This window comes from Xiphophorus couchianus, chromosome 3 (genome assembly GCF_001444195.1).
Source record: "Xiphophorus couchianus chromosome 3, X_couchianus-1.0, whole genome shotgun sequence".
NCBI classification, from domain to species: Eukaryota; Metazoa; Chordata; class Actinopteri; order Cyprinodontiformes; family Poeciliidae; genus Xiphophorus; species Xiphophorus couchianus.
Window position 1 is genome coordinate 19,824,230 of NC_040230.1, and position 26,467 is coordinate 19,850,696.

The window sequence follows — 26,467 nt, forward strand, 5'->3', positions numbered from 1 at the left end:
CAGATTCTCATTCTGACCAATTCCGTACGTTCTGCTGGGGAGTAAACTAAAGCCGCCTTTAAAGGAATGCGAATATTATTTAACTTTCTAAGGTCTGCTGGTTGATGCTTCCAAAGGACGGAAATAGTGGGACTATGCCGTTATTGAATCTAAAAAATAATAATAAAAAAATCTAATTTTGCCTGATGACCACTGCTCAGATAAAAGAAAAACAAAATGGCTGTTAATCTGTGTTTAGGTTATGTGGACTCTCTTGAAGGAGTTTGTGCATGCATGGGTGTCTGTGTGTTTTTCTGTGATGAACAAGGAATCTGTCAGGGAAAATGTTCTACACCATTTGCTATTTTATTACACTTTCAGAAATATAGAACAAACGTTGACTAAGTTTACTAGTAAAATTGAACTACTTATTGTGTGGAATATACATTTTTGTCTTCCGCTTTTTATAGAGTAATTCAAATGTAACAAGCTGGTATTAGGTGGTTAATCAATCCACTGTTTGCTCAGGGGAAATGTATTAGCTTTCATTGCAGCCAGTTGGCCAGCAGAGGCCAGCTACAGGTCCTCCATAGGGACAGGAAACTCTTGGCACTCCTGCCACTTGGTCTGGCACCTCGTTAAACGGGCCTTAAACTACTTTAATGATTTGGAGAAACATTTCTGAAACAAGAGCTTTTTAAAAGCTGGTTATATCTTTGTAACGGTAAGCTTTACTTTACGCACTGATGAAAAGTGCTGAAGGAGTCGTTCCCTTGACTCTAAAATGGGACTCGGTCCTGTGTCAGCAGTTGTTCATCATATCACCGTGTTTCTGAGGATGATATTAAAACTCTGAATGAGGGCTGGGAGATATTCCTAGACAACCCTGACCCACTGTGTTTGAAATCTAGATTTGCTTGTCAGAAAAGATTAATGTTGTTATTCCGCTTCTGTGGTTTTTAGTCATTTACTAAATAACTTGCATTAGTATTTTGCGAAAGCGTATTGTTGTGGGAATCAGACTGCAAGGCGCTTCCGACGCCAAGGCATCCTGTGCGTGCATCTCGCTGGGAGTTTTAAGCTCGACTCTCTTCTCTTTCCAGTGGTAAATATTTTGTCTGCTGAATGCGGCAGCTGCAGCTTTCTTCACAAACCTGATGTTCGAAGCTCTCTCTGAGCTCAGCACTCTGTCAATGGAGCTGCCAGTCATGCATCTCAGAATATTTAGCCATTACTGCAGAATGCCATTTGATGGAGTGCTCCCAGCCTCATTGACATCCCATAGTAATCAGCGGTTCCTTAAAACAGCTCTTGTTTCCTTAATGCTAGCTGTATCATGTGTGCTTTGACTGGCAGTGTTTTCCTGCTGCCTATGGCTGCATCCAGCATGCGGCCCCTCTTCTGCACTGAGACAGCGAATGTTGAAGGGCTGATAAAGCACGAGGCTCCATCTAGCTAAGGAATGTGAGCACTTGACAGTGAAAAAGGCTGTCTAAAAGCCAACGCCAGAGCCCTCCTGTTAACGGTAGCTCTGTGGAGGAGTCCTCGATCTCTCAGCATCACCCTGCCAAAGCACACTCAGTGCCCGAGAAGTAACAGCGAAACATAATACCAGCCTTGATGAGGCAGCTTGATTTTTACAAAGGCACTGGAGCTCGGTTCAGATAGGAAACCAGAGACATGACATCCAGCAGTTAGAGGAGGTTTGATCAGTCGTCTGCGGTAAAGCTTTGAGCTGCTGCTAGCGACGTTAACCAACTCTGATTTCTCATATTTAGGATACAAGAAGAACCATACTGAAAATAATCTAGGTTTATTTCTCATTTAATATATGAATAAAGGCATCTTCACCCTGCTGTGTGTGAGAGAGCAGTCAATGTGAAGCTGGGTTTTTATCATTTAAAAAAAAATAGCATTGCAGCATTGAAGGTTTGAACTTAACTTTTAGTTTTTGACGTTGTTGGTTATCATGGCTACCATTCCAGCTGCTGTCAATGTATGGGGACTGATCTAATAGTATTTATAAGAAGATTTTGTAAGAATTGTTTACAAAATAAATAAGAACTGTGAGGTAGTGGGCAGCAGTGAATCAGTAGCTGGTAGCTCATTTTGCTTTTTTACAGCAAGGAATCGCACCAACCCCAGTTAATGGTGTTTCAGTTTCACGTTCAGAAACCAGTGGAATATTCTGATTTGTATGCTAATGACTAGTTTTAATTATGGACATTTTGATAACCACTAAGTGATGAAGGCCATCACTGTATCTCTGGGATTTCTAAGAGGCTGCCAACATTTTTAAAACCAACATGTTTCAGGACAAACAGCTGCTGGAAGATAGAAACGATAAAACAGAGCAACTTTGCTGTACTCCGCTCACCCTTCCAGTTGTCTACTAGACACCTCGCTTTCTATGAGCCTGGTTGAACCACAGACATACGATGCAGAAAATACAGTTTCTTGTTAAGTAGCTTCTTATCCCTCTACTTCCTCTGACTTCATTTTAAAGAAACTTACCGGTATTGAAAATCAGTGGAACGGATTGTGGCCTGCAGCAAAATAGCTTCGAGAAGGGTGTGTGTGTGTGTGTGTGTGTGTGTGTGTGTGTGTGTGTGTGTGTGTGTGTGTGTGTGTGAAAATCCTACTTTGAGTCTTTGATTCTCCACACTGAAGACTCCGTGAATTTGTCTCTATCCTTTGTGATGCGTTTATTGATTGGAAATAAATTGGATTTCTGAGTTTCCGACCGCCAAGTCTAGTTTTCAGCAGACTCCGGTCACTTGGATTTTTCCGCGCATCTCTTCTTGTTGATGAAGCTCTGCTCTGACATTCCAGCTCCCCTTCTCTTGTTCTGTGTTGCGGTGTGTCTTAAAATGTAACACTTTTCCCATTTCTTGCTATCAGATGATGAAACGGAGCAGCACCACAGCACAATGGTGGGAGAGGGGGGCAGCACAGGGGACACTACTCCTCCCCCAAAGCGTAAAGGCAAGTTTTCTACCATTGGCAAGATCTTCAAACCCTGGAAGTGGCGGAAGAAGAAAAGCAGCGAAAAGTTCAAAGAAACATCCGAAGGTTTGTGTCGCTTATTTTGTTTGGACTCCGAGTGGTCTCCACCCGACCTTTTCTTACTGATCATATCTGTTACAACCCAATAAGCGTGTGCGTTTCTCCCTTAATGCTAGCATGTTCTTCAGTTTTCCTGAAGTTTTTCCGCAAAAACATCAGGAGATGAAAACTTGCTTTGAATTGTGTCTGTTGACGGCAGAACTGGAGAGAAAGATGTCGACTAGACGTACCCGACAGGAGCTCATAGAGCAGGGCCTGCTGAAGGAAGTCCCAGATAATGGTAAGAAGTCCTCTGTGATTCATTTGATCTCTTTGAACAGCAGTATCTGTCTCTGACAGAAGCTGCCTTGAGGATATCACATCGACACAGACACTACGGTTAGGTCACCCGTACATTGTGGCAGAAACGGCATCCATCAAGTATCTGAAATGCATTTTAGGACAAGGAAATTTACTCTCTGTTTGTCATAGTAATGTAATATAAGTTTAAAATTACATGCCACTCTCCAGAGCTCTGGAAAAGTGGAACGGATTGTGGCCTGCAGCAAAATAGCTCCGAGAAGGGTGTGTGTGTGTGTGTGTGTGTGCGGGTGTGTGTGTGTGTGTGTAAGCTTTCTGCCAGCCCCGCCAGCTCAGAAGCCCATTTATTAAACCTACAGCTGCTTCTGCATCACAACAAATACTGAATATCTCTTTAGTGGCTGTTTTTCCCCCACACTCTTACTTGCTACTCTCAAATAACTACAGATCAGAAGCACAAAATATGTATATGGGGTCCCCTATGTAGTTATTAGGAACACTACAAATGTGTAAAATCTTCCAAATAAATTCAGGATTTATTTTAGATTAATTTTTTTAAAGAAAAAGCACAATCTTTTATTTGAGGACATTTACTCATTTACAAATTTGAACAAGAATAAGTGGCTGTCATTTCCCCACTTTTCAATAGCAGTGACACATTTTTAGCTAACTAGGTAGCCATGTTGTTTGACACAATACCTGTACTGAGCTATTTATTTGACATGGAGACATGATAACTTTTCCTAACTTGTTGCCATCAGTTAGGCAACAACGGATGGCAACAGTTGTTGCCATCAACTGTTGCTGGCAACTAAAACTGCTAACTAAATTAGCAGTTTTCCCTAAAAGTGATGAGCAGTTCTCCTCTAAGAGGCAACCCGTCTCTGTTCTTTGCTACTAAGAACAAAATCCAAACAGCTAACCTTGTCTTTAGTGAGGAAAACATTTCAGGCGACTTCCCTTCTTCAAGATGAAACAACTCACCGTATTTAGTCCACAAGGTAAAGATGAGGTTTTAGCATATGGTTAAATAATATTTACCTTGCTGCCATATACAATGAGCAGGATGGTAACTGCAGGAAACAGTTGCATCATGGTGTCACCAAGTTTCCATAACAACTATGAAACGCTCTCTAGTGCCAATCAGCTGTTTGCAAACATGCCAGATAAAAAAAAGCCTTTTCCATCCTACTATCAGACAAATGCAAACAGTTGGAGTTTGCTAAATGTTACCAGGAGTTTAATTTATAACAGCGTAGTTTGGTCAGAGCTGGACAAAACAGTCACATAGAAAAAAGACGATGCTGGTGGGGAAACTTGGTGCATTACTGCCTAAAATGATAGTTATCTAAATCATTGAGACTTGGACAGCTGTGAAGATCATCGTTCATCTTTTCTCCATGTTACATACTGTCTTTGGTTTGGAAGGTCAGTTCCTATTTTTAACCTGTTCCTTGTCTTGTGGTTCACGACCAACCTTTTCAGATGGAGAGGCGCAAAATGTGAAACAGTCCTACGTTAAAAACGGCCACACACTTCCAGTCAGTGGGGGAGGAGGAGTCATCAGCAGTGGGAGGAGCCCAGGTAACCAGGTCAAACTCCCTGGAGAGTCAGACTTTAGGATGCACCCTGGGAGGCTCGCCCAGCCGGAGGACCACAGGGGCCGCTCTCCCTCAGACAGAGACCGCCGCGGAGCTTTGTGCTCCAGGGGCACCGGACTGCATGAGGAGGTGTGGAGAAGCGGGGGCGTGGGGGCACATGTGCATGGGGAGGGTGAATGGAAATCCAACTTGGCCTGGCAGGGACAGAGCCACGCTCAGAAGGATGAAGGCAGGCGCGGGGGTAGACTTCACCCCAACGATGGGCAGAGAAGGCCGGGGCTGCAGAAGGCCCCATCAGAGGACGGCAGGAGGCGGCCGGCAGAAGCAGAGTGGAAGCCGACGCTTCCTCGACATGCCTCTGCAGAGGAGGGAAGGACCCGCAGAGGTAAGGCTCCTCCGACTCTGAAGATCTACAGTCAGAACATGAGCTGTTGTTGTGAAAGTCAAAGATAATGCTCACATTTCCCCACCTGACCTTGCTGATATGTTGTTGAAGGCGTTTCTTCAGTTCTGTATTTTTTCCCTCCATCTTGCTGTCACTCCTCGGCGCACAATGCGGTCCTCCCAGATATAGACAGCCTCCTGTCGGCTCCCAGGGGGCTTGCTCCAGCTATGCTTCTTATTCAGGAACATGAGAGAACAGATCGTCCTCCCTTCTCTTCTCCTCATTAATCTGTCATGATCACTACAGCCATTGTTGCTCCTAAATGCTCACGCTGTTAGCTCTCCAAAAAGACAAAACCAACTGATTCCTCCCAAAAACAGACATGGAATGTAATAGTAGTTGTTCTTCTTTTGTTGAGGGACAACAATCAGTAACCATTGTCATTTTGTGACTGACTGAGCATTGCTTTTGGAACTGGACTTTGACTGGGCCATTCTAACACACGAATAGGCTTTGATCTAAATTATTGCACTTTAGCTTTGGCTGTATGTTTAGGATGAAGGTCATGCTGGAAGCTAAACTTCTACCCTAGTCTCAAGTAATTGAAGCCTCTAAATGGTTTTCTTCTGGGATTGCCTTGTTTTTATCTCCACTTGCCATCAGTTTTGACAAGCTTCCCTTAAGAAAAGAAAAGATGGTGTGTTGACCAGAGCAATGTCCACTACTTGTTTGCTGTGACCCTTATTTGTTTCAAACTGTAAACTCGATGTATTAGCCTTTCCCAATGGTCATATTTGTGGAGTTAAAAACTGGTGGCTGTCCATTTGAGGGACTGAACCTCTGTGGATCTTTCTACCTGATGGACGTCCAAGTCTTGGATGGATTAAGTAGCGCTTTGCAAAAATTGCCAGACCTTGGGTTATTTTTTGATATCCTAACTCTCTTCTCGGCTGCGTTCCTTGGTCTTCGCGATGCTTTTTGTTCAATAATGTTCTTTAAGAAACTTCTGAGCCTTTCACCAAACAGCTGTATTTATACTGAGATTAAATTACACACAGGTCGACTCCATTCACTAATTAGGTTACTTGTCAAAGCAGGTGACTGCACCAGATTCTATTTAGGAGTATCCGATTAAACGAGGCTGAATGCAGATGAATGTGAGTTTTTTCAGATTATTATTTGTACTATATAAACCGTACAGCTTTGTGCTGGTCCATCACATAAAGTCTTAGTAAAAGATGTTAATGTTTGCCTTTGTAACAAGGCAAAATGTAAAAATGTTCAAGAAGTGAAAAGTCTTTTGCATGACACTGTGTAGCACTGATACATGTGGTGTCTCTGGGACATAAGAAGGAGTTGTTAATAATAAACAGATGAAAAAAATTAGAAATAATGTGAAGAATTACAGATAAAGATGTCAAAATTAAATCTGTTGGATGTGAAAGATTTTTGCACACCTTCATGTGCCTCTTCCAGCCTGTTCTTAAATCTCACCTTGTATTTTCCTTTTCTGTCTCTCTCTCCGACGACCCTTTCTCTCCCTCTCCTACTCTCTTTCTATCTTTATCACATATCCTGCTTTCTGTCCTCGTTTTCTCTCTCTCTCTCTCTGCCTCCACTGTACTTCTTTTCTACTTCCTGCTTTCCTCTGGATGATTTCCTCTTTGGCTCGGTGACGTCGCGTTGATAGAAGTTCGTCTGTTCATAAACAGCTTTGTACTTTGGAGCTGCGACTTTGAGGAATGGTGTGGGAGCAGCAGTAGCAGCAGAGGGGTGGTCAGAGGGAGGTGGGCTTTTTTTGGCCGTAATTGCAGCTGCCCACACTGTTTACCTTCACAGCTGATCCCAGATAATGCCGTTCTCAAACAAGAGCTGCCACAGACAGTGCTTTGAGTGGTGCAGTGGCAGAGAGTTGCTCACTCAGTCTCTTAGCTGAAGCATTCAGAGCTCTGCAGCAAGGTCTTTTATAATCTTCTGCTTTTAATACATTTCCTGCCAGTGGCTCATATAATGGTTCATTTGTGCCCAGGGATGAATTATTGACATAGTAATTGCAACTAGGAAATAATCTTTTTTTAGTTCATTTCACGCCACTATTATGCCACAAGCTTAACGTAACCTAAGTACTATGTTATACAATATAAGAAAAAAAACCACAAGCTATACACTTGAATTGAATTTAGTTACTTTTAAAATTGCCAGAGAAAAGATTGTAACAGTTATCAAGTGAAACCTCATTTCACCATTTAGCTTTCTGAGATGATTTGGACATTGAAAAGGAACTGCATTATATCACATGTACCCTTTGGAGGCATCATAACAAAATAATAATAAAGCCTCATCCCAAATGTTTACCCTGATTATTATCCTCCATTTTATTTTGAATTGAATATAATTATCAAAAAGAGGAGTATGGCTTCCAATAGAGTATAACGAAACCCATAAACTAAGTAGGATGAGGGTTTTTTGTTTTAGTAAGATAACTGTTAGCATGTAACAGTTTTCTCTTTTTAAAAACTTAAGAAGACATTTTGCAACCACAGAAGGAGCCCCCTGCTGGAGAGATGAAAAAGTGCTGGGAGTCAGTGGAGTTATTTATTACTGCTTGATCAATTTTGTTTGTTCTTGTTTTGTTTTTTTATCTATGGTAGTGATAACTTGACTGAACTCAGCAACGTTAGTGCTAGAATGTACTGTACAAAAATATTGTTGGAAAGTTCACGTGTAGCAGGAAGGCACCATTCATTGCATAATATTACAATCATAGAAAGAAATGTAAAGAGACACATTATTTAAAAGTTGAAATCAATGTTCAGTTGAAAATGAAAATCTGTTTTAAAATGTATCGTGAATCATAAAAAGACAAGGTTGGAAGATCTAAATAAAGATTTAATAATGAATGGTCCTTGCACCAGACTTCACTCACGATGAGAAATACGGTCACATTTAACAACTCGTGACCTGCCCTATGATATTCTATGCACAACTGTGAAACAGCCTTTAGTTTAAATGACTGAGAAGCTCAGAAGCTGATGTTAGCTTTAGCACTATTTGCACCTTTTGGGCTGTTCCTGCAGTAATGTTTCTTTTTTTGACTGTCACACAATTCTTGTTAATTTTCACTATAGATGCTGCCACACAAACAATTTACAAGTAGTGGATGCTTCTTCAAACCACAGTCCACACTGGCATCTCGAGAACTTTTTCCTTTCTTCTAAATAAGAGCCTCAAAAACATCAAAAATGTGTCGAGATAAAATCACTCAATTCAAAGAATATTGTCTTACACTTGTCTCACCAGTGTAAGCAGAGTGAGATGAGAAGTAGCATGGGGTTTTGATATTAAAAAAGAAATAATCATGTGTAGCTGGCTACTATATACTAAATCATAAGAAGAAAATCTTGAATTATATTAAAAGGCAAACCTCTGGATAGGTGTGGTTACATATCATCATGAAGTTGGATAATATCAGAGGTGAGCTTATCATAACTCAGGACCAGTTTGTTTGATATTCTTAAACTCAGTGGCAGTGTTGTAGTTTTTCCACTCGATTTAGCCTTGTTAAATAAAGCTTCTCTGGTATTCTCTGTTTGTAGAGTCAGACAGCCATTTTGTACCTGAAGTGGAGGCGCTGCAGGACACTCTTCGTGAACCTCTGCCGCCTAAGCAGTCGGTCATGCCTCCGAAGTGGCTGATGAGTTCCACCCCTGAGCCTGGAAACGAGGGCCCACCTCGGACCCCGTCCAACCACTCCGCGACCCTTTACTCCTCCCCCTCCGCTGGAACTTCCAAACCCGTTCGATCCGTGTCTTCTACGGGAACCAGCACGCATCAGCCTATACCTTCAACCCTGATGCCCTCCTCTCAGGGCACTAAGCAGCCTCCTCTGCCTCCACCCAAGCCTGTAAACAGGAACAACGCAGCCATGCTGGGTAAGTGCTGCAAAATAAGCAGATCTTAGTCACAGAAATGCACAGACTTCTTAATGAGTGCTCACTTTGCAAGCAGTTTTCTACAGGAAATGACAGCGGAGAGTTTTGGCCTTGAGAAATTCCACTCACTCACATTCAGACATTGCACTAATGATGTTATTTGAACAGCTTGAGAAGCTTTTCCCCAGCTAGTTATTTATCATGCCTGGACTCCTTCAGTGTCAACATTTTATGCATTTTACACTGCGAAGATAACAGAGGCTCTAGTGGCTGTGCTTCAGTACAGACAGTGTAGTTGTTGTTTACAGTGAGGTTTTCCTCTCATCTGGGATCTTGTTTTTATTCCCTCTAGGCTAAGACTCTCCATTATGATTCGCTCTTGTCTTAACAGCACATCTGTTGATATTGTAGTGTCGTAATAAATGAGTACTTCATGTTCTTGAAGTCAGCGAAACAAGCCATGCATGTTGGTAATGAAGTGCATGGTTTGCTTTAAAGAGACAGTCGGGTTTGGACCATTCTTTATAGACCTATGAGACACAACATGTCTTGCTCATCAAACAGCAGGAGAAGTGCTTCCTTATTTCCCCTTCCAGTCAAAAGGAGTCATGAATTATGCCAAAATCATCACTGACATAATCAAGCAAATGTAATAAAACTGAAAGATAACCTGATGAAATACTAAACACATATTTCAAATGGTGATTTTAGTCATTAGGCAATAAAAAACCTACCTAAACCATGTGGAAAACGTATTTTTGCCCGCTAAATTTAAAAACTGGTTGTGTCACCCCCTGTCGGCAAAAACTGCTGACAAAACAATAACTGATAGTAAGCCTTTTAAATCATTTAGGAGGAATTTTGGTCGACTTTTTTTTGTTGTAACAATTCAATAAAATTGGAAAATTTTTGGAGCATTCATCTGAAGGTCATGCAGCGTCTTTATCTGATTTAAGCAAAGACTTTATAAAACCTCCCTTTTTTTATTTAGCTGTTCAGAGGTCTGCTTTGAGCTTAAGGTCACAAGCTTATAGAAGAAATTTGTCCTTCAGGATTTTCTATTTCTATTTAACATCAGTTATGTGAAGTCATCCAGTTCCCAAAGCACCTAAACTGCATATTGGACTCTATATATATGATGTTATTTTTCTGAAATGCTATACAAGTTTGACACCTTCCACTTTAGTCTTATCAGTCAACAAAATATCGTTCTAAAATTCTTGGGAATCATCAAGATATTTGGGGCTTTTGTTGTCAAACATGAGATAGACTGTTATGTTTGTTCCATGGTTACCATTTTTGCCCAGTCTTTTTCCTATTGTCGTCTCGTGACCCCTGACCTTATCTGAGCCCGAGCTTTAGATGTTGTTTTGGTTTCTTTTTCACCTCCTGTGTGAGTTGTTGATGTGAACTTGGAGTAATTTAGAAAAACGTTCATGATGCTCCTGGGATGGTTCATCCCTGATCCATGTTTTCTCCATTAGTGGATAATGTCTTTCAGAAGATTGTAAGTGTACTTGTAACCCCAAAAGGGCAGTTTTTGAAAAATATTGTAATTTAGAAACTGATTTTTGTCTTTGCTTTTCCATTGTATATTCCTAATATACATTTTCAGATGATCTGAAATGTCTACATGTGATTTAAAAAGCACAAAACATGAAGAGAGTTTAATCATTTTTTGCCTTTACGATTTTTAAAAGTGTAAAACTAAAGCACAGTAACCTACAGTTTGGCTGCACATGTTTAATTAACGACCTTTAAGGATTCCCATCTGCTGCGTCACAGCAATATAACTCCCTAACGAAGCGCTTCGACAGCCCCGCCACGTAGCTTCATTTATGTAACAAACACTCGCTGAAAGGCCTCCGTCTCCTCCCTATTAGTATCCGCCCTGCAGGGGGGAGAAAACGCTCAGCTTCCTCTCTACTGGTCCTGCTGGAAGCGAGAATGCGACTACGATGTCTACCTGTCTCTGCCCGTCTACCTGTGCCGGCGGGCCGGAGGCCTGCGCTCAGGTAAAGAGGAGACGCTTCTGTCACCAGGACGCCGCCAGTCCAGAGTCTTCCTTCTTCATCGTGTCACGTCCCCTCTTTGCTGCCAACATGTTTTTTTCTGCTGCTCTGCCTTTTAACCTCTTGATTGCCATTGAATTCCTTTCTTTGGATGCACTAAATAAGAGTCGCATGCTTACGATAAGTCGATACTGAGCCCTGCTTTGTGTTTAAATGAGGGAGCTTCTGTGTGAGTGCGGTTGACCTGGTTTCAGAGGCTATACGTGTGAATGAGGACAAGCCTTCAGCAGGTTTCAGCTGTTGACTGCACCGCATCAAATGTTTTTGCATAATATAATATCATGTGTTATAATCCACCCATGTTATACACAGAGGAAATGGAAAAAATTATGGAGGGATAGGAATGTAGAGTGGAGACAATGTAATGGACTTCAGGTAGAGGAGAATATGTTTTCCACTACAGCACAGTCAACTGCATGTTGTAACTTTGTCTCCTCTGTTCTTTCACTTTGACTCCATACAACAACTATGCTTTCCCAGCTGTTCTGAAGAGTTTCGAGAGCTATACAGTGCCACGCAAAGTTGTTTTTTTTTTTACATTTTGTAACATTAAAACCGCAAAATTCAATGCATTTTAGAGAGATTTTATGTGGTAGACTCATAAAACAATTGACATTTGAGATGTGGAAGAAAAAGGATAGCTGGTTTTCAGTTTTTTTATTTTTTTTACAAATAAACGTCAGATAGGTGTGGCCTTTGTACACATGTTCTCCTAAGTAACTCCTCTAAATAAAGCAGCCTTTAAAATCACCTAATGAGTAAATTGAGTTGTTTTGGGTTTGATTTAATCTCAAAGTCCAGCCTTTCTGTACAGGCTTCAGGGGATTGCTAGAGAACATTGGTGAGCCAATAGCATACAGACTGAGAAACACAGCAGAACAGATCAGAGAAAAAACTGTGAAGTTAAAATCAAGGTTAGTTTATAAAAAAATATCCAAAGCTTTGAAAATCTTGAGGTTTCAAAAATGTAAAAGTGCAAAACCTTTCAAGAAATAGCCTTCAAACTAAAGTGAGCAACACTCCACATGAACCTGAACACGCAATCGCCAGGATGACATGATAGTGATGTCAGACTGTGTGGCTGCACACCGAAACTGCTTAGACCTGATTCCAAGATGTATGGAGCCAAATAAAAGAAATCCTGGTCTGTTAGAGGCAACAAAAGACTTCAAACTGAAGTTTAGATCAAACCACATTCATGTTAGAATGATCCGGATTTCAAAACCACGCAGCATTTTCTTCTGTTTCACAATTTTATGCTACTTTAAGTTGGTCTGTCACATAAAATGGAAAGAATACATTCAAGTTTGTGGCTGTGGTGTGACAAAATGTGAAGAACTTCAAGGACAATACATACTTTTGCAAGGCACTGTAGCAACCACATAGCTGTGCATGCAAACAGCTGAAGCTTTGTGTTTAAGAGCCTCTGTTGCACAGTATGAGGCAAATTATATGAGCTTTGATGGATTGTTTAAGGTCTGGCTGCGAAGAGCATGTATGCATCTCGTTTGTCTCTCTGGCCTGGGGCACATGCTGCACTCTGCTCTACCCAGGCAGCGTGTGTATCTCTGGCACACACTGCATATGTGCTCTGATGCTCAGTCACACATGTAATAAAAGTGCTTGTTCGTGTGCATTTAATGACTGCATATGTGTGACTGACATTTGTGCACACATGTCACGGGGCAAACTGCACTGTAAAAGGAAAACTTGCTAGCAGCTCGCCATTATGCATATTCCCCAGTTGTCTCTCTATGTTTGAACAGTTCGATTATTAGTTTTGTTTTTTGTCACTTGCAGGCGACTTCAATCAAGCCACAGGGGGTGCGAGTCTTCATCCAGCTAAGCCCTCCCCTCCAATGCCTCCCAAGAGGACAACCCCGGTCACTAAGCGCAACACGGAGGACTCTACTCCGAGCCATCCCGTCATTCCGTCCCCGCACTTTGTGGAGGACCACGGCATCCTCCCCGTGGGCTTCCAGCTGCCCCCTCCTCCTCCTTCCCCACCCCTACCGACCCACATACCGCCCTCTCCGCCCCGCCAGCACATGCACACCCACCACCTCCACCATCAGCACTCCTATCCGCACCCACTTCCCCAACCCATACCGATGCTGTTTGACCCACCGAGCCCAACCGTGGAGTCGCCCCAGCGCCCCGCCCCCGTCCCGCTACACATCATGATCCAGCGAGCGCTGTCCAGTCCTGGCCCGGCGCAGCCTCATCCAGACGGGGCGCAGCGGGCACATGCGCTACTTTTTGAAACCCCTCCTGAGTATCAAGCGGATCGCGGCCGACCTCTCCCTGTCAGCATTCAGCCTCTAAAGCTGTGAGTTTTTCAGCACTTTACATGACATATCCTCATGTCTCGTGCTACACTGGAGCTGCACAGTTCAGCAATTCGCAATGTTCGAAATATTAAAATTGAAACAGACTGTTTTGGAGACAGAATGTGGTATGTTGTTTAGCAGCAGCATCAATTAGCAAACATCTGGTGGGACTAGCAGTCTGCTGAGCTCATCATACAAACTACTTCTCTGCTAAGAGCAGCTAACAGCATAATGAGAAGCATTGTTGTGATGTCCTGCTGAAGGCAAAGTGTCAGAAGGAGTAGGAGCTTCTTAAAGAGACAGGCACAATTTCATTCTGTCAACTTACAAAGTAAAATTTCTTCTAAGAAATTATATATTATTTGATATATTGAGCATTTTTAAAACAACTGAAGCTAACATAGTTACTTGATTATGCTACAAAATATATATGCCTGGAAAAAACATAATTTCTCCCCTTTAAGAACTGTAAAATAGCTCTTAGCAGTGACAGTAGGCTGGAAAACAGATGCTAACCCCGTTGTCGGTACGTGCTAATGGTTAGCCAGTTGCAGTATTCTCCCAGTGCATTCAAACTATTTATATCTTCTCTGTCGGGATGTTACTGTTCCTTCTGGATAACAAAAATGCTGTTATAAAAAGGATTTAAAAGTGTGTAGTGTTTCTTTAATCTTTATTTATGAATGTTGCTAACCTGACCATCAGTCTTTATTAGTCCACTCCACCAACAACAACAAACTACTTCCTTTCTTACTTCAAAATAAGTCTCAGACATAGACTTATGCCTTCACATTTTACACAGACTAAAGAGCGCGTCACAGTTCAGACTTCAGTTTAATGACAAATATTGGTATGCTTTAAAATCCTGATATTTGTTTCTCTGCTCGTGTCACAACTAGAGTTGCACTGATCAAAATCTTGTTGTAGAAAAGTTATTAGCTTAATAAAGACAAGTTCAGCATTTGCGTAATTATCCACTCAGAAATGTTTCCTTCCTGTCAGATCTGAAGATGACTACTCAGAGGAAGAAGAAGAAGATGATGAGGAAGAGGAGGAGTACGACGGTGAAATCCCCCAGCCGGAGCTGGAGCCACGGAGTCGCCGCTGCCTGGTCGGGGATGCTGGTGTTTGTGTCCTTCCTGGGGAAAACAGCAGTGAGGAGGAGGAAGATGAGGAAGATGACGAGCGAGGACAGAATGACAGGGAGGACAGTGATTCAGATGATCAGGTGGCCCATAAAGAGGAAGATTCTGATGAAGAGGATGAGCCCCCACTCAGTAAGCTCAGTTTCTATCGATAGAAAAATAATTTAAGTGATTATTTTACAAAGTTCCTGCGCAGTTCGGAGAAATTTGAAATTGGATTTTGAACCCCGTCTGTTTTTTTCTTCTTCTTTTTTTTTGTGCTATGTGAAGCTATGCAGTAGTCTGATACTCCATCACAGCCTTTGTCTCTTTTTCTCCATTTCTTTCATGCAGGTGCCCTGGCCAGCAGGGTCAAGAGGAAGGACACTCTGGCTCTGAAGCTGAGCAGCCGTCCCTGCGCCCCGGACAGGGACAGGTTCACACAGGAGAGAAGCGGCAGAGAGGACCAGCCTCCGGGTCAGACGGGCCTGACCTGGCAGAGCAGGGAGCAGTGGGAGGCCATTCGTACACAGATTGGCACTGCACTCACACGGTAAATTCACTGTCATCGTTTTTTGTTGTTGTTGTTTTTTGTGACTTAAACAGACAATGTCAAATCTGATTTTCTAAAAAAAAAGATATGGAAATAGATTCTTAGATCATTGCCCTACTTATTTCCTGAATAAAAAGTGGATAAAACACTGTGAAAATACTGATTTCTTTTTGTTTGTTTTTTATGTATTCAGGCGGCTCAGCCAGAGACCGACTGCTGAGGAGCTTGAGCAAAGGAACATCCTTCAGCGTCAGTATCAACCGTCTCTCCCTTTCACTTTAAATTAGCAGCAGTAACTATGTTAGTATTTACTCATCTCTCAGTGCTCTCAGTAATTCACTGAATTATTTGTTTCAGTGAAGCCAAATTGTACCGCATGTTCCAGCGTATTCAACAAAGCTGTCTCCTGTATAGATGTTTTGTTTTCAAACGGTTTCTCAATTCAGTTGAGAGATCTAATTTTGGAAACTTCTTTCTTCTCTGTCTTTCCTGCACATCAAGCAAAGCTTTCACATTCAAGTCTAAAATAAGCTCTGTCCCTGTTTTTTTTTAGCCAAAAATCAAGCTGATAGGCAAGCGGAGGTCAGGGAGATCAAACGGCGTCTGACCAGAAAGGTGAACAAGCACGTCGACAACAAACACCCAGGTGTCATATTATGCTTTTGATGGGTATGAAGCAGTAACAAAAATCATCATTCTGTCGTAGCTGAGTCAAAGGCCCACAGTCGCAGAGCTGCAGGCGAGAAAGATCCTGCGTTTCCACGAGTATGTGGAAGTCACAGAGGCCCAGGACTACGACAGGAGGGCGGACAAGCCATGGACCAAGCTGACTCCTGCAGACAAGGTATTGCTTATTACAAAGCTAAAACAGAGATTGCTTTATGTGACACCTAATTGATCATGTTCATAAAACTATGTGTGACATTCAATATTTTTCTTCTAAAGTTTGCTGTTTTAACATTACCTGTTTTTGTAGGCCGCCATTCGAAAGGAGCTCAACGACTATAAAAGCACTGAAATGGAAGTTCATGAAGAGAGTAGAATTTATACAAGGTACAATTATGGGTTAAATATTACCTTTATAACACTGGTGTTTCTCAGTAAATCTGAATATCATAGGAAATATGATTGATTGATTGCATAGAGTGATGCACAATTATGCTACCACCAGGGAGAGTTTTTTGTGCACTAGATATATCACCATATATGGCTAAAAAGTTTAATTTGATCTAATTTGACCGTCTTTAACATATTGCTCTTTCCTCTACATTGCGTCTGCAAGCTGGACTTTCTTTCAACAATTACTTTTCTCTTATCTTTCCTCCATGAAAACCAGACTTGTGGGGTTCAGAAATGTTAGTTATCTTGTTAACAGATTCTCCTACCTGAGCAGTGGATCTCTTCAGCTCCTCCAGAGTTACTATAGTCCTCTTGGCTGCTTCTCAGATTAATGCTCTCCTTGTCAGTCTGTCAATTTAAGTTGACATCCATGTCTTGGCATACTCCTTTTGGTGTGATAGATGTGATGTGAGATAACAACAGCTTAGGATGTAACCCTGCTTAAAACTACTCCACAACTTTCTTCCTGACTTTTGCCAATTTATTCAGGAATATTTGAGTAACTGGAGCTGAAGGCAGATGCGTTCCACAGTGTTATTTTTTTTATTTGTAATCGATGTAGAAAAGTTAATTTTCCTCCTACATCAAAATCATAATCTATATTGCGTCTATCAAAAAATCCCAACAAATACCTAGAAGTTTGTGGTTAATGTGACAAAAGAGTAAATTTTAAGGGGTGTAAATATTTAGTGATTATTTAGACTTAGTAATAAAATCATTCTAATTTACTTCTCAAGCAATATGCGCCGTCAGTAAAAAAATGTATTAGGGTGATGAATTTATTTAAACTGGATTTCTGTTTTGTGTAGGTTTCATCGGCCTTAGCGTCCGCGCTCGCGGATAGTGAAGCACTTAGGATTTCTGTGAACAGAGGCGGCTCCGTGCGCAGATGGCCCCTTTTTTCCCACCATATCCAGACTTTGCTGTACTGTGTAATCAGGGAAGAGCCTGGAAGTGACTCACAACAAGAATGCCCGCCGCTTGCCTTCCATCACCCTCTCACCACATCGCTTTCTGCCCGACCCGAGGCGGTGGCAGTCAAGGTCCAGATGCAGTATTTCTCCTAGATGACGTGGGGCCGAGGGGAGTGTGAGAGACCCAACGTGCCAACGAGGGAGTGAGGCGGCAGAGAAGCTACACCACAGCCAGCGCTTACTCTCACTCTGCTGCTGTGTGTGGCACCCTTCAGAGACTTGGATCTAGTTATAAAACCTTTAACGCGGCCTCATTCTGTGTTGCCTTTTTCTTCTCTTTGTTGTATATGGAAACACTAACTCATCTTGTTAATGTAATAGCTTACAATAAAAACAGTAATAACAATGAGGACCTGTCATACTTCACACGGTAATAATAGATAACAGAGACTGAAGCACCAGAATGTGAAGATTTGGACATTTTCCGCTTTAGGACTTGGCATCTCTGGGATTTTGTGTTTTCTATTAGTTATGTACAGACTGCTGTTGTTATATCTTAGAATGCAAGTGGGGAAAGATGTTATGATAAAATACTCTGTAATGCACAAGACATTTTATTTTGTAATTGTAATCACATGAGTAGTGAGAGCTTATATTTGAGCTGGGTTTTTTTTTTACTATTATTTGGCTTTGCCTGTATTTGTGGTTGTGATGTAAGGTGGCCAATTTAGCGTCAATCTAGCTGCAGGAAAAAAAACAGTGCAGGTCAGGGAGGCCATCTACGTGTTCATGCGTGCCAACATAAGCAATGCCTGAAGGACTAAAGGAAACTGATTTTTGCAATCCTCTGCATGAGCCAACCGGACGTCCAGTGCCATTGGATCTGGACGATCTCTCTTCATTTATACCTTTTTTTTATGACTGTTTGTACTTCCCTTTAATGATTGAGCAAGCAATGCATTCTGTAGCTGTTTTAAATAAGGTCATTCTCATAGTGTCTGTAATAAGAGTTTAAATATAAGTTGCTGTGAGCGTAGATCAGGGATTTATACAACAACAACAACAAAAAAGTCTGAAAATGAATAACCGGTTAACAGGGAGTCAATTTTGGTTGGAGAATTTTGAAGCTGCAGGTGTGTTTTGATGTACTTTTGTCTGGCCAATAGCTTACAGGGTTCTCTATGCTGTGTACAGGTTCATATAGGTTTAACTGATGCTTCTGTATATCTTGTCTTCCTTTTATTTGGAAATAAATTTTAAATATAAAGGTATTATAGGTTGCTATTTTTTTAAGTACAAAACATTAGTTTGTGATTAAATGCTACAAGAATGGGAACATGAAATGCCTTTCTTTTCCTGTAAAAAACAATAAAACAATGATAAGTTCAGTTTTAATTGGATGTTGAATTATAGGAGCCGATGAGTTTTCTTTTTAACTGTAAATAGTCACATCTGGATCTGAATAAATAATGCTATTATTCTCTGAGCCTCATCTGAAGTGAACCTGTGCCTGGCTCTTTATTTTTTTCCCTACTCAATATGACTGTCTAACAGCGCCCCCTGCAGTCGAGGGGTTTTGTAAGGATGTGCAAAAAGCCTTAAAAGAAAGTGATCTTTTATTATATATAAACCCACTAATGTCATCTTAAATGTGAGTAAATTTATTTAGGCGTGGAAATATTTCATTACGAAATAATTACCTACTGTCACCTTTGTTTCACTCCACCCTCCTAGATTGTTTGTCAACATGCTGCTGCAGTGGCAAAATAAGTCTTTTTACACATCCTTGCTATTCTGTTGTATGTGTGGTTGGCCTTGTATTTTAATGGGTTGTTATTTTGTTTATTTTCAAAGAAAATTTAGAAAAAATTACAAATTAGGTTTTAATCACTTTAAGGTTATGGATGGATCATTTTAAAGCTCTGGGGAGTTTGTCATAATTAGTATTCTTAATATTATTTTTATATGACTTGAATTAGCATATTGCAATGTCCAGAGCAGACAAAGCAACATCCACACTTTTCTTTACTAATTTAATCATCTCTGTGAAATTGTTTCTGAGTAATAGGGCAATTTCGTGCTTACTGCTTATCTGAAGAGCAAAGAGAAATAGTATTATTAAATTTTACATCTTTTTTCCTTTTCTTTCTTTCTTTCTTTTTTTTTTTTTTTACTTTGGATTGGGTTAGTTTGCATAGTTTTTTTCTCTTATATCTTCTACTAAGAACTGCGTTTTGTATTTACGGTCCTTGCTGTTGCTGTTACATCTGCCCACTGTGGAACAGTAAATGATATTCTATTAAGTATTTGTGTGATTTTATAATTTGTTTGAACACCTGAAATATTTCATTGTAGGTATCCCGTTTTAGAAGAAAAAAATATCTTGACTACGACTTGTGCCCACTGCTTGTTTAATTGGTGGGGACGACTCACTATCTGGAGATGTTAAGTCGTGCCTACGAATTAAACACGTCGTTCCCACGACTTCTTTTTTTTTTGTATGTCACCAGACATGTGGTGATCAAAACTGAAAATAAAAAATATAAATAGACAATCTGTGTTTTCGTGTCACTGTAATTACTTGCGTATGAAACTCGGTATTTGTGCGGCAGTTTAATTCGTCACTGTCTCTTTAAGAAAACGTGCTCCCTCAAGGTTCCAAAGAACGTGACGTCTTACGCACATCTCGCGTGTGGAAACCGGGAACAGGCTGTGAACGTTCACCTCTGCTCAAAGTACAAACTGTTGCAAGTTTTAAGGTTAGTAAAATATTTACCCAATTCTTGTGATGGTGTAGCTAACAACAGACAAGTAAAGCAGTCGTTACTAATGTGCGCATTTGTGAGTTACCACAGTTTGTAACGGTTGTTCATTCATTACCAAGTGTCGCGCTAACGGTTAGCTAGCTTGCGTTGGCTCCTGAATACTCAGCCCAGCTTCACATTTATTTTGAAGCAAATGTCTCACTTTTGTATAGACGCATTAACGACTGCGTTATTTGTTACTTTAACGGGTGGAATCTCTGTATACACGTCGTGTATATTTATTGTTCGGGGATACATTTATGTAAGGCTAACTATAGCACACATGTGGAAGGTGTTGGGTCACGCAACTGAATTTAAACTGTTTGCTAAATGGCGACATAGACTGGCAAATGGTCATAAATACACGTCATTTTGTGCGGATGTAATGAAGCCCAGGAGAGAGTTGCGCTACAGTGGTTCACCATGCATGCTCACGTTGAATGTTGCTTTTCGTCTGGTAGCAGAGGTGGAGAAAGTACAGCTGTTTCCAGTGTAAAACGATCCACTCACAGCTGCTAAGCCCCGTCAGCCACCGGTCAATGAAATAAAGACTGCTTGTACTGTTGTCAGTCAGCAGGTCATGTCCTGCCACACGTCTCATTAAGTCATAAACTTTTGAGCATTATAGGTGATTAAAGCCATTATATTGCTGTTGTTCAGACCAACCACACTTCTGTCTCACGCAACCTTGCTTTTAAGAGATTTTTTTTTATTAAACGAATTTTTTTTTTGCCTGAAACTAAAATGAAAGTCCTGTCTAATGCTGTTTTCACTGTACCACTGTTTTCTGTAGCGTGAATGCATTGCTGCCATGTCTGCCAAAAAGACAAACAACAAGAGGAAGACTGCAGCCAGTGGTGAAGATGTGGAGCAGGCCAAGAAAATGAAAGGTAAATCATAAACTTCAGAACTATACTGGTTTCCTGTGAGTTCTTAGAAAAAGTGGGAAATGACCACGAGACTGCATTCAAGCATGCGTTGTATTCTGCATTTCCCACAAAATTTTTAAGGGTTATAACATACAAAATGTCACAAGGCCACCAAGGTTGAAACTAGGTGCTTCTGGCATTTTTTATACATTATCACATGCTGGATTGGACTCTCTGACACAACCTGTCACTGTAAAATTTCTGAGTCAAAAGCGTTTTTTTGTGTGTTTTTTTCATTACTTCAAGAAAAACATCCTTTTCAACCACACAAAATGTATTTTCTTTTGTTACTCTGAAAACTTCTTTTTGTTCGTTTGAGTTATTTGCAAAACAATTTAAAATGTGTACTACTACTACTAACAACTGGGTGTTGATCATTGCATTTACTTTAGTTTCGTTTCTCTTAAGCAGCATCTTCTAGCAAAGCTATCCAGTCTCTCGTGACGTCTGAGTCCATTTTCTGTAAGGAAATTAATAATGATTTATAATTCAGTTCATGGGTTTGTATTTGTGTGTTAGTTGTGGTTTCACACAGGAGTCACTGTAAAGAGGTGGGCCAGGTTCTGGTTTTGGGCCAAGGTGATGTTGGACAGCTGGGCTTAGGTGAGAACATCACTGAGAGGAGGAAGCCAGCCCTGGTGTCTCTACCAGAGAAGATGGTGCAGGTGGTGGCCGGAGGCATGCACACAGTGTGCCTGGGTGAAACTGGTCATGTGAGTCAACTTTTGTCTCCTCCTTAATTCCTCCTTCTGTAAAAGGAGGAATTAAAAAGTCTGAATTTCTCAAGTGATGATTTTTATTTTTTGGGGTTGTTTTTAGGTCTACACGTTTGGCTGTAACGATGAGGGAGCTCTGGGTCGGCACACGTCAGAGGAAGGGTCTGAAACGGTTCCTGGGAAGGTGATGCTGAATGAGAAGGTGGTCCAGGTGTCTGCAGGGGACAGCCACACTGCTGCGCTCACAGAGGATGGATCGGTGTACATCTGCGGCTCATTCAGGGTTAATCTTTTAGGTTTTTTTCTGCTTAGATCAACTTCTCATATGTTTGGAAATATTTGTGTGTTGCAAACTTCCTCCTTGTATGATGTCACAAGTCTAAATATATTGCAGTGGAAAAGTAAACAAGATTTGTGTGATAGACAGCAGCGTTAGATAAAAACAATGGGAGTTTTCATTTTCTGCTTGTTTGATCTTTTTGAAAATGTAATAAAGATAAAGTGCTTGATATTTGATCATTGGTAACCAATGCATAGCTTAAAAAAGCTTAATCAGCTTACTTGGTTATATTTGACAAAAATCATTTTAAGTATCTCCGTGTTGCTGAATTTTTTTTTTATTTTAATGTAAAAAAAATGTTAACCTATGCTTTAGCCTTTAATTTTTTTTGTCCGCTCTCATTTGTGGCCCATCTTTTAGGTTGTATGTTTTGCTTTCGCTCCTCTATTTTTTCCTCCTGCTATGTTTTTTGAAAAGTGCCTAACTTGTGTCTGTTTGATCCGTTTTATTTCCAGGACAACAATGGTGTTATTGGTCTACTGGAGCCCATGAAAACATGTCCCGTTCCTGTGAAAATTCCCCTTACAGAACCTGTTGTGAAAATTGCCTCGGGTATGAAATACTTTGCTTCATTGTCAAGTTGTTTCATGCTTTCTTTGTGTTAGCCAGCAGGTTTTTTTTTTGTTTTTTTTTAATCAGCTGTGTGTGCATTAATAGGTAACGATCATATAGTGTTGCTGACGCTGGATGGAAACCTTTTCACATTGGGCTCAGCGGAGCAGGGGCAGCTGGGGAGAGTACCAGAACATTTTTCAAACAGAGGAGGCAGGAAAGGCCTTGGTGGGTAACTTCATGTCCTCCACTTGTTAAAAAAATCATCAAAGGCAAAATCTTGGTATGTCTTTCATTTGTTTTTTGTTAACTGTGTCTCGGCCTTTTAGAACGACTGCTGGTCCCGCAGATGGTGAAACTTAATAGGAAAGTTCGCTTCACGGACGCCTTCTGTGGAGCGTATTTTACCTTTGCCGTTTCTAAAGAAGGATACGTTTATGGATTTGGTCTCTCAAACTACCATCAGCTGGGTAAGAGTGGCTGTTGGCTTGATATTTGGAGAGATTATCAGTCTATTAATGCTGGCCTCATTTCTTTCCATTCATCTGTCTGCACCGCTTGTTGAGTTAATTCAGTTTGGCAGTAAAAGGTGTCGGTACACGTCTCCATAATAAATGCGTATATTTTTCTACACAATCTGTCCAGGCACTCAAAACACCTCGATGTGTTTTGCCCCAGTAAAACTAACGTGCTTCAGGAACTCCACCACTGCCTGGGTAGATTTCTCTGGAGGACAACATCACACTCTCTGCCTCGATGCTGAAGGTTGGCAGACCACACATGACTGTCTATGAATACCATTAATATGTAGAGACAGTATTAATGTTAAATAAAATGGAAACAGGAGAAAAACCAGATCTTTTTTGCCCTTTGTGCTTTAAGGGCAGGTTTATAGTCTGGGCAGAGCCGAGTACGGCCGCCTCGGTCTTGGTGAAGGAGCTGAAGAGAAGAGTGAGCCGACTCCTGTGGAGGGCATAGAGCCGGCGAAAGGAGTGTCATGTGGAGCTTCTGTTAGCTACGCAGTTACCAGAGAAGGTGAGAAACAAACTGGATTTGGTCTTTGAGTTTCACATGAGTATTTGGTTTAAAGTTTCCTGAATCAAATTTATCTTAACAAATACAGCTTCAGGTTTTTCCTTGATGTCTGATCTAATAAGAACAAAGATTGGCCGTAGCAGAAGGAGGTTCAGCATGTAGAATAAACATGAAGAAACTGTTTAGGATCCAACAGAAAATGAAAGCATTATAAATAAGATTATCTCAATCAAGTCACAACTATAATCTAATTTTATATGTACACAGAGTGCACATACTGTATTTACATATTTACACTCCGAAAATAGTCAGTTTTCAGTTTTGATGCATTTAAAAGGACATTCCAGCATTTCTGGTCACCAGCTGTTGTAGACATTCTAAATAATGATAGGCAGATATGGGCCTACAGTTTAATTATGTCATTTTCTTGTATTTATGACGACAACAAAACTGGCAAGTAAAGCTATTTTAAAAATCAGTCATAGACAGTTGTATCCTTCACAGAAGCAACTCTTCCAAGTTTGTTGCCAGCTTCTAGTTGCTGTCAGACTTTGAAAACAAAACTTCACAGATTGTGTTGTTATGACATTACTCATAAACAGCTGCAGTGTGTTTGTGCTTCATGTCTCTTACCTTGATATTTCTTTGTGTTTGTGAGCTTTATATTTTTGTTTAATCTGTCATTTTGTTCTGCTTTAGTCCTTGACGCTGTGTTAAATAATTGTAGAAGTTTTGAATTTTTTAAAAGTTACTAAAACGTCTCTGTGGAAGTCATTTTCCAGGCTGTTCAAATGTAGATCCTCTGACGTGCTGCTTTGTTTTCCTGAGACGAGAGTAAACAATTGAGAGTGAAACAACATCAATGTTTTGCTGAAGTTATGAATTGTAAAATCATCTAACACAGTGGTTCTCAAATGTGGGTACGCGTACCCCTGGGTGTACGTGGAGGTACTGCAGGGGGTACGTGAAGCTTTTCAAAATATCTTTAAAAAATCAGTAGGCTCCTCATAATAAGTCTTGGGAAAAATTATTTTGTAAAAAGTTCAATAAAATATAAATGTGTGTTCATGCACTGAATTTTATATTCAGTATTTACAGGGTATTTACAACACTGTACCTCTTTTTTATTCCAAAAATGTTTTGCCCGTGTCAGGGGGTACTTGACTAAAAATATATTTTTAAGGGGGTACATCACTGAAAAAAGTTTGAGAACCACTGGTCTAACATATAAATGTAATGACCTAAATGGCCAAAATTCCTTGTTTAACACTTAAATTTCGGTCAAATGCAGTTTTGTTGCACTTTTAAAAATTAATGAGCCGATTTTATTATTCCGTGCTCGACTACAAGTTCAAATTTTCTAGTTGAGTTCTCACTGCTCGTTTTGTTCTCCCCCCCCTCCAACACACACTCACTTTAGGATCTGTGTATGCCTGGGGCATGGGAACCAACCTGCAGCTCGGCACAGGAGAGGAGGAAGACGAGTGGAGCCCAGTGAAGATGACAGGGAAGCAACTGGAAAATCGTGAAGTTCTCCTGGCCTCCAGTGGAGGGCAGCACACTGCCCTCCTGGTTAAAGATAAACAGGAGAGCTGATGTGCCTCTGACACCAGGATGGGGATAGTTTTGGTAATTATTGCTGTGGGGGGCCATGTGCAGGATGCTCAGATTGAATATTGAGAATTTTTTCGGCTGTCCGTGCTGAAGGAGAGCGACGTCCAGGATGCAGAGGAGGTGAGACCTGGCCTTTTAGCAGAACTGCTTTGTTCTTAATGTGGATGAAATGTTCATACGACTTACATGGTAGATCATGTAAAATGAGAGACTATTTTTTTAAATGCTTTTGTTTTTTTGTTCCTTTTGAATTTTTCATTTAGTCATTCTGTATGACTGAAAGTATTTAGTGCATTGATGAAAGCAACTGTTTGAGAAGGAAGTGAGAAGCTGTTTGACATTTCTAAAGGCTAGTCTTTTAAAGTATTTTCTTTAAGCAATAATCCGGTTTAGACGGGACATTCATATTCTACGTGTTCAAGATGTTTAACTACTGTTCGTTTTATTCAGTGCACACACACACAAACACACAATTGTTGTGACTGTTTGAAAATGTAATAACATTCTGGGTCCTGCAAAAAATAAAGGTGATTATTTTTTAAGATCTGTTTTTGATTTGCAGCAAGTTATTTTTTCATTAAGCCAGTCTGTAAATTACACATACCAGTACTTCATATTTTAAAGTTGTGGCTTCAAGTTTTAGGACTTTAATAAATTGCTTTTATCCTTGAAGAGATTCTTTTTTTTATGTTGTAAGCAAATTTACAAAATTCCACTTTAAATAGAAAGCGGAGCTTCTCGACCACACTTACCAAAAACTCAGTCTGAATTTTATGGAAAAGCGAGCAAAATGACCAAAACTGCAAATGGATGAATTGGTTGGTACTTCTTCTGTCCTTTGTAGGCCTGTGGCGATAAACGATAAATCGATTAATCGTACGATAAATTAAAGCTATCGACGTCATTTTAATTATCGGCATTATCCTCTCTTCCGACCTTTTTCTCTTTCAGCTAATGAGACTGAATGAAAAAAGGCTCAACTCCGGTGCCTCCCTTCCTCATTTCCTTAGTGTAAAGCCCAGCGCACACGACACGATCTTACAGCTGTCGGCCGATTGTCGGCCCATTTTCAAAACCTGACAGACCAAACATTAGCCGACAG

At 40.7% G+C, this 26,467-nt stretch overlaps 2 protein-coding genes across 8 annotated transcripts in view; both read left to right on the forward strand.

The window, feature by feature from the left end:
* The window catches only part of phactr4b (phosphatase and actin regulator 4b), a 37,161-nt gene extending 18,288 nt beyond the window's left edge, over positions 1 to 18,873 (forward strand). For 6 of the 7 annotated variants that reach the window (XM_028012459.1, XM_028012460.1, XM_028012461.1 and 3 more), the window contains 13 exons: positions 2,881 to 3,051; positions 3,245 to 3,325; positions 4,831 to 5,331; positions 8,928 to 9,263; positions 11,147 to 11,278; positions 13,136 to 13,664; positions 14,668 to 14,942; positions 15,144 to 15,342; positions 15,536 to 15,591; positions 15,896 to 15,957; positions 16,049 to 16,186; positions 16,319 to 16,395; positions 17,271 to 18,873. In XM_028012459.1, the coding sequence (XP_027868260.1) occupies positions 2,881 to 3,051; positions 3,245 to 3,325; positions 4,831 to 5,331; positions 8,928 to 9,263; positions 11,147 to 11,278; positions 13,136 to 13,664; positions 14,668 to 14,942; positions 15,144 to 15,342; positions 15,536 to 15,591; positions 15,896 to 15,957; positions 16,049 to 16,186; positions 16,319 to 16,395; positions 17,271 to 17,286 (2,573 nt within the window). In that variant the 3' untranslated portion in view covers positions 17,287 to 18,873. The remainder of the gene's footprint in view (positions 1 to 2,880; positions 3,052 to 3,244; positions 3,326 to 4,830; positions 5,332 to 8,927; positions 9,264 to 11,146; positions 11,279 to 13,135; positions 13,665 to 14,667; positions 14,943 to 15,143; positions 15,343 to 15,535; positions 15,592 to 15,895; positions 15,958 to 16,048; positions 16,187 to 16,318; positions 16,396 to 17,270) is intronic. The other variant, XM_028012463.1, reaches the window with a different exon arrangement.
* A 1,127-nt stretch (positions 18,874 to 20,000) lies between these two features.
* On the forward strand, positions 20,001 to 25,909 carry rcc1 (regulator of chromosome condensation 1). The gene is made up of 10 exons (XM_028012465.1): positions 20,001 to 20,134; positions 20,973 to 21,069; positions 21,628 to 21,821; positions 21,928 to 22,107; positions 22,620 to 22,716; positions 22,822 to 22,944; positions 23,046 to 23,186; positions 23,362 to 23,481; positions 23,599 to 23,751; positions 25,172 to 25,909. The coding sequence occupies exons 2-10, from the start codon at positions 20,991 to 20,993 to the stop codon at positions 25,345 to 25,347; spliced, it is 1,263 nt and encodes a 420-aa protein (XP_027868266.1). The 5' UTR covers positions 20,001 to 20,134; positions 20,973 to 20,990; the 3' UTR covers positions 25,348 to 25,909.
* The last annotated feature ends 558 nt before the right edge of the window (positions 25,910 to 26,467 follow it).

Bases quoted from the DNA above. Each gene is read 5' to 3' on its own strand.
- rcc1 (XM_028012465.1), top strand. From the start codon at position 20,991: ATGTCTGCCAAAAAGACAAACAACAAGAGGAAGACTGCAGCCAGTGGT. The intron at 22,717-22,821 runs GTATGAAATACT...GTGCATTAATAG, and splicing joins TGTTGTGAAAATTGCCTCGG to GTAACGATCATATAGTGTTG. The intron at 22,945-23,045 runs GTGGGTAACTTC...TCGGCCTTTTAG, and splicing joins AGGAGGCAGGAAAGGCCTTG to AACGACTGCTGGTCCCGCAG.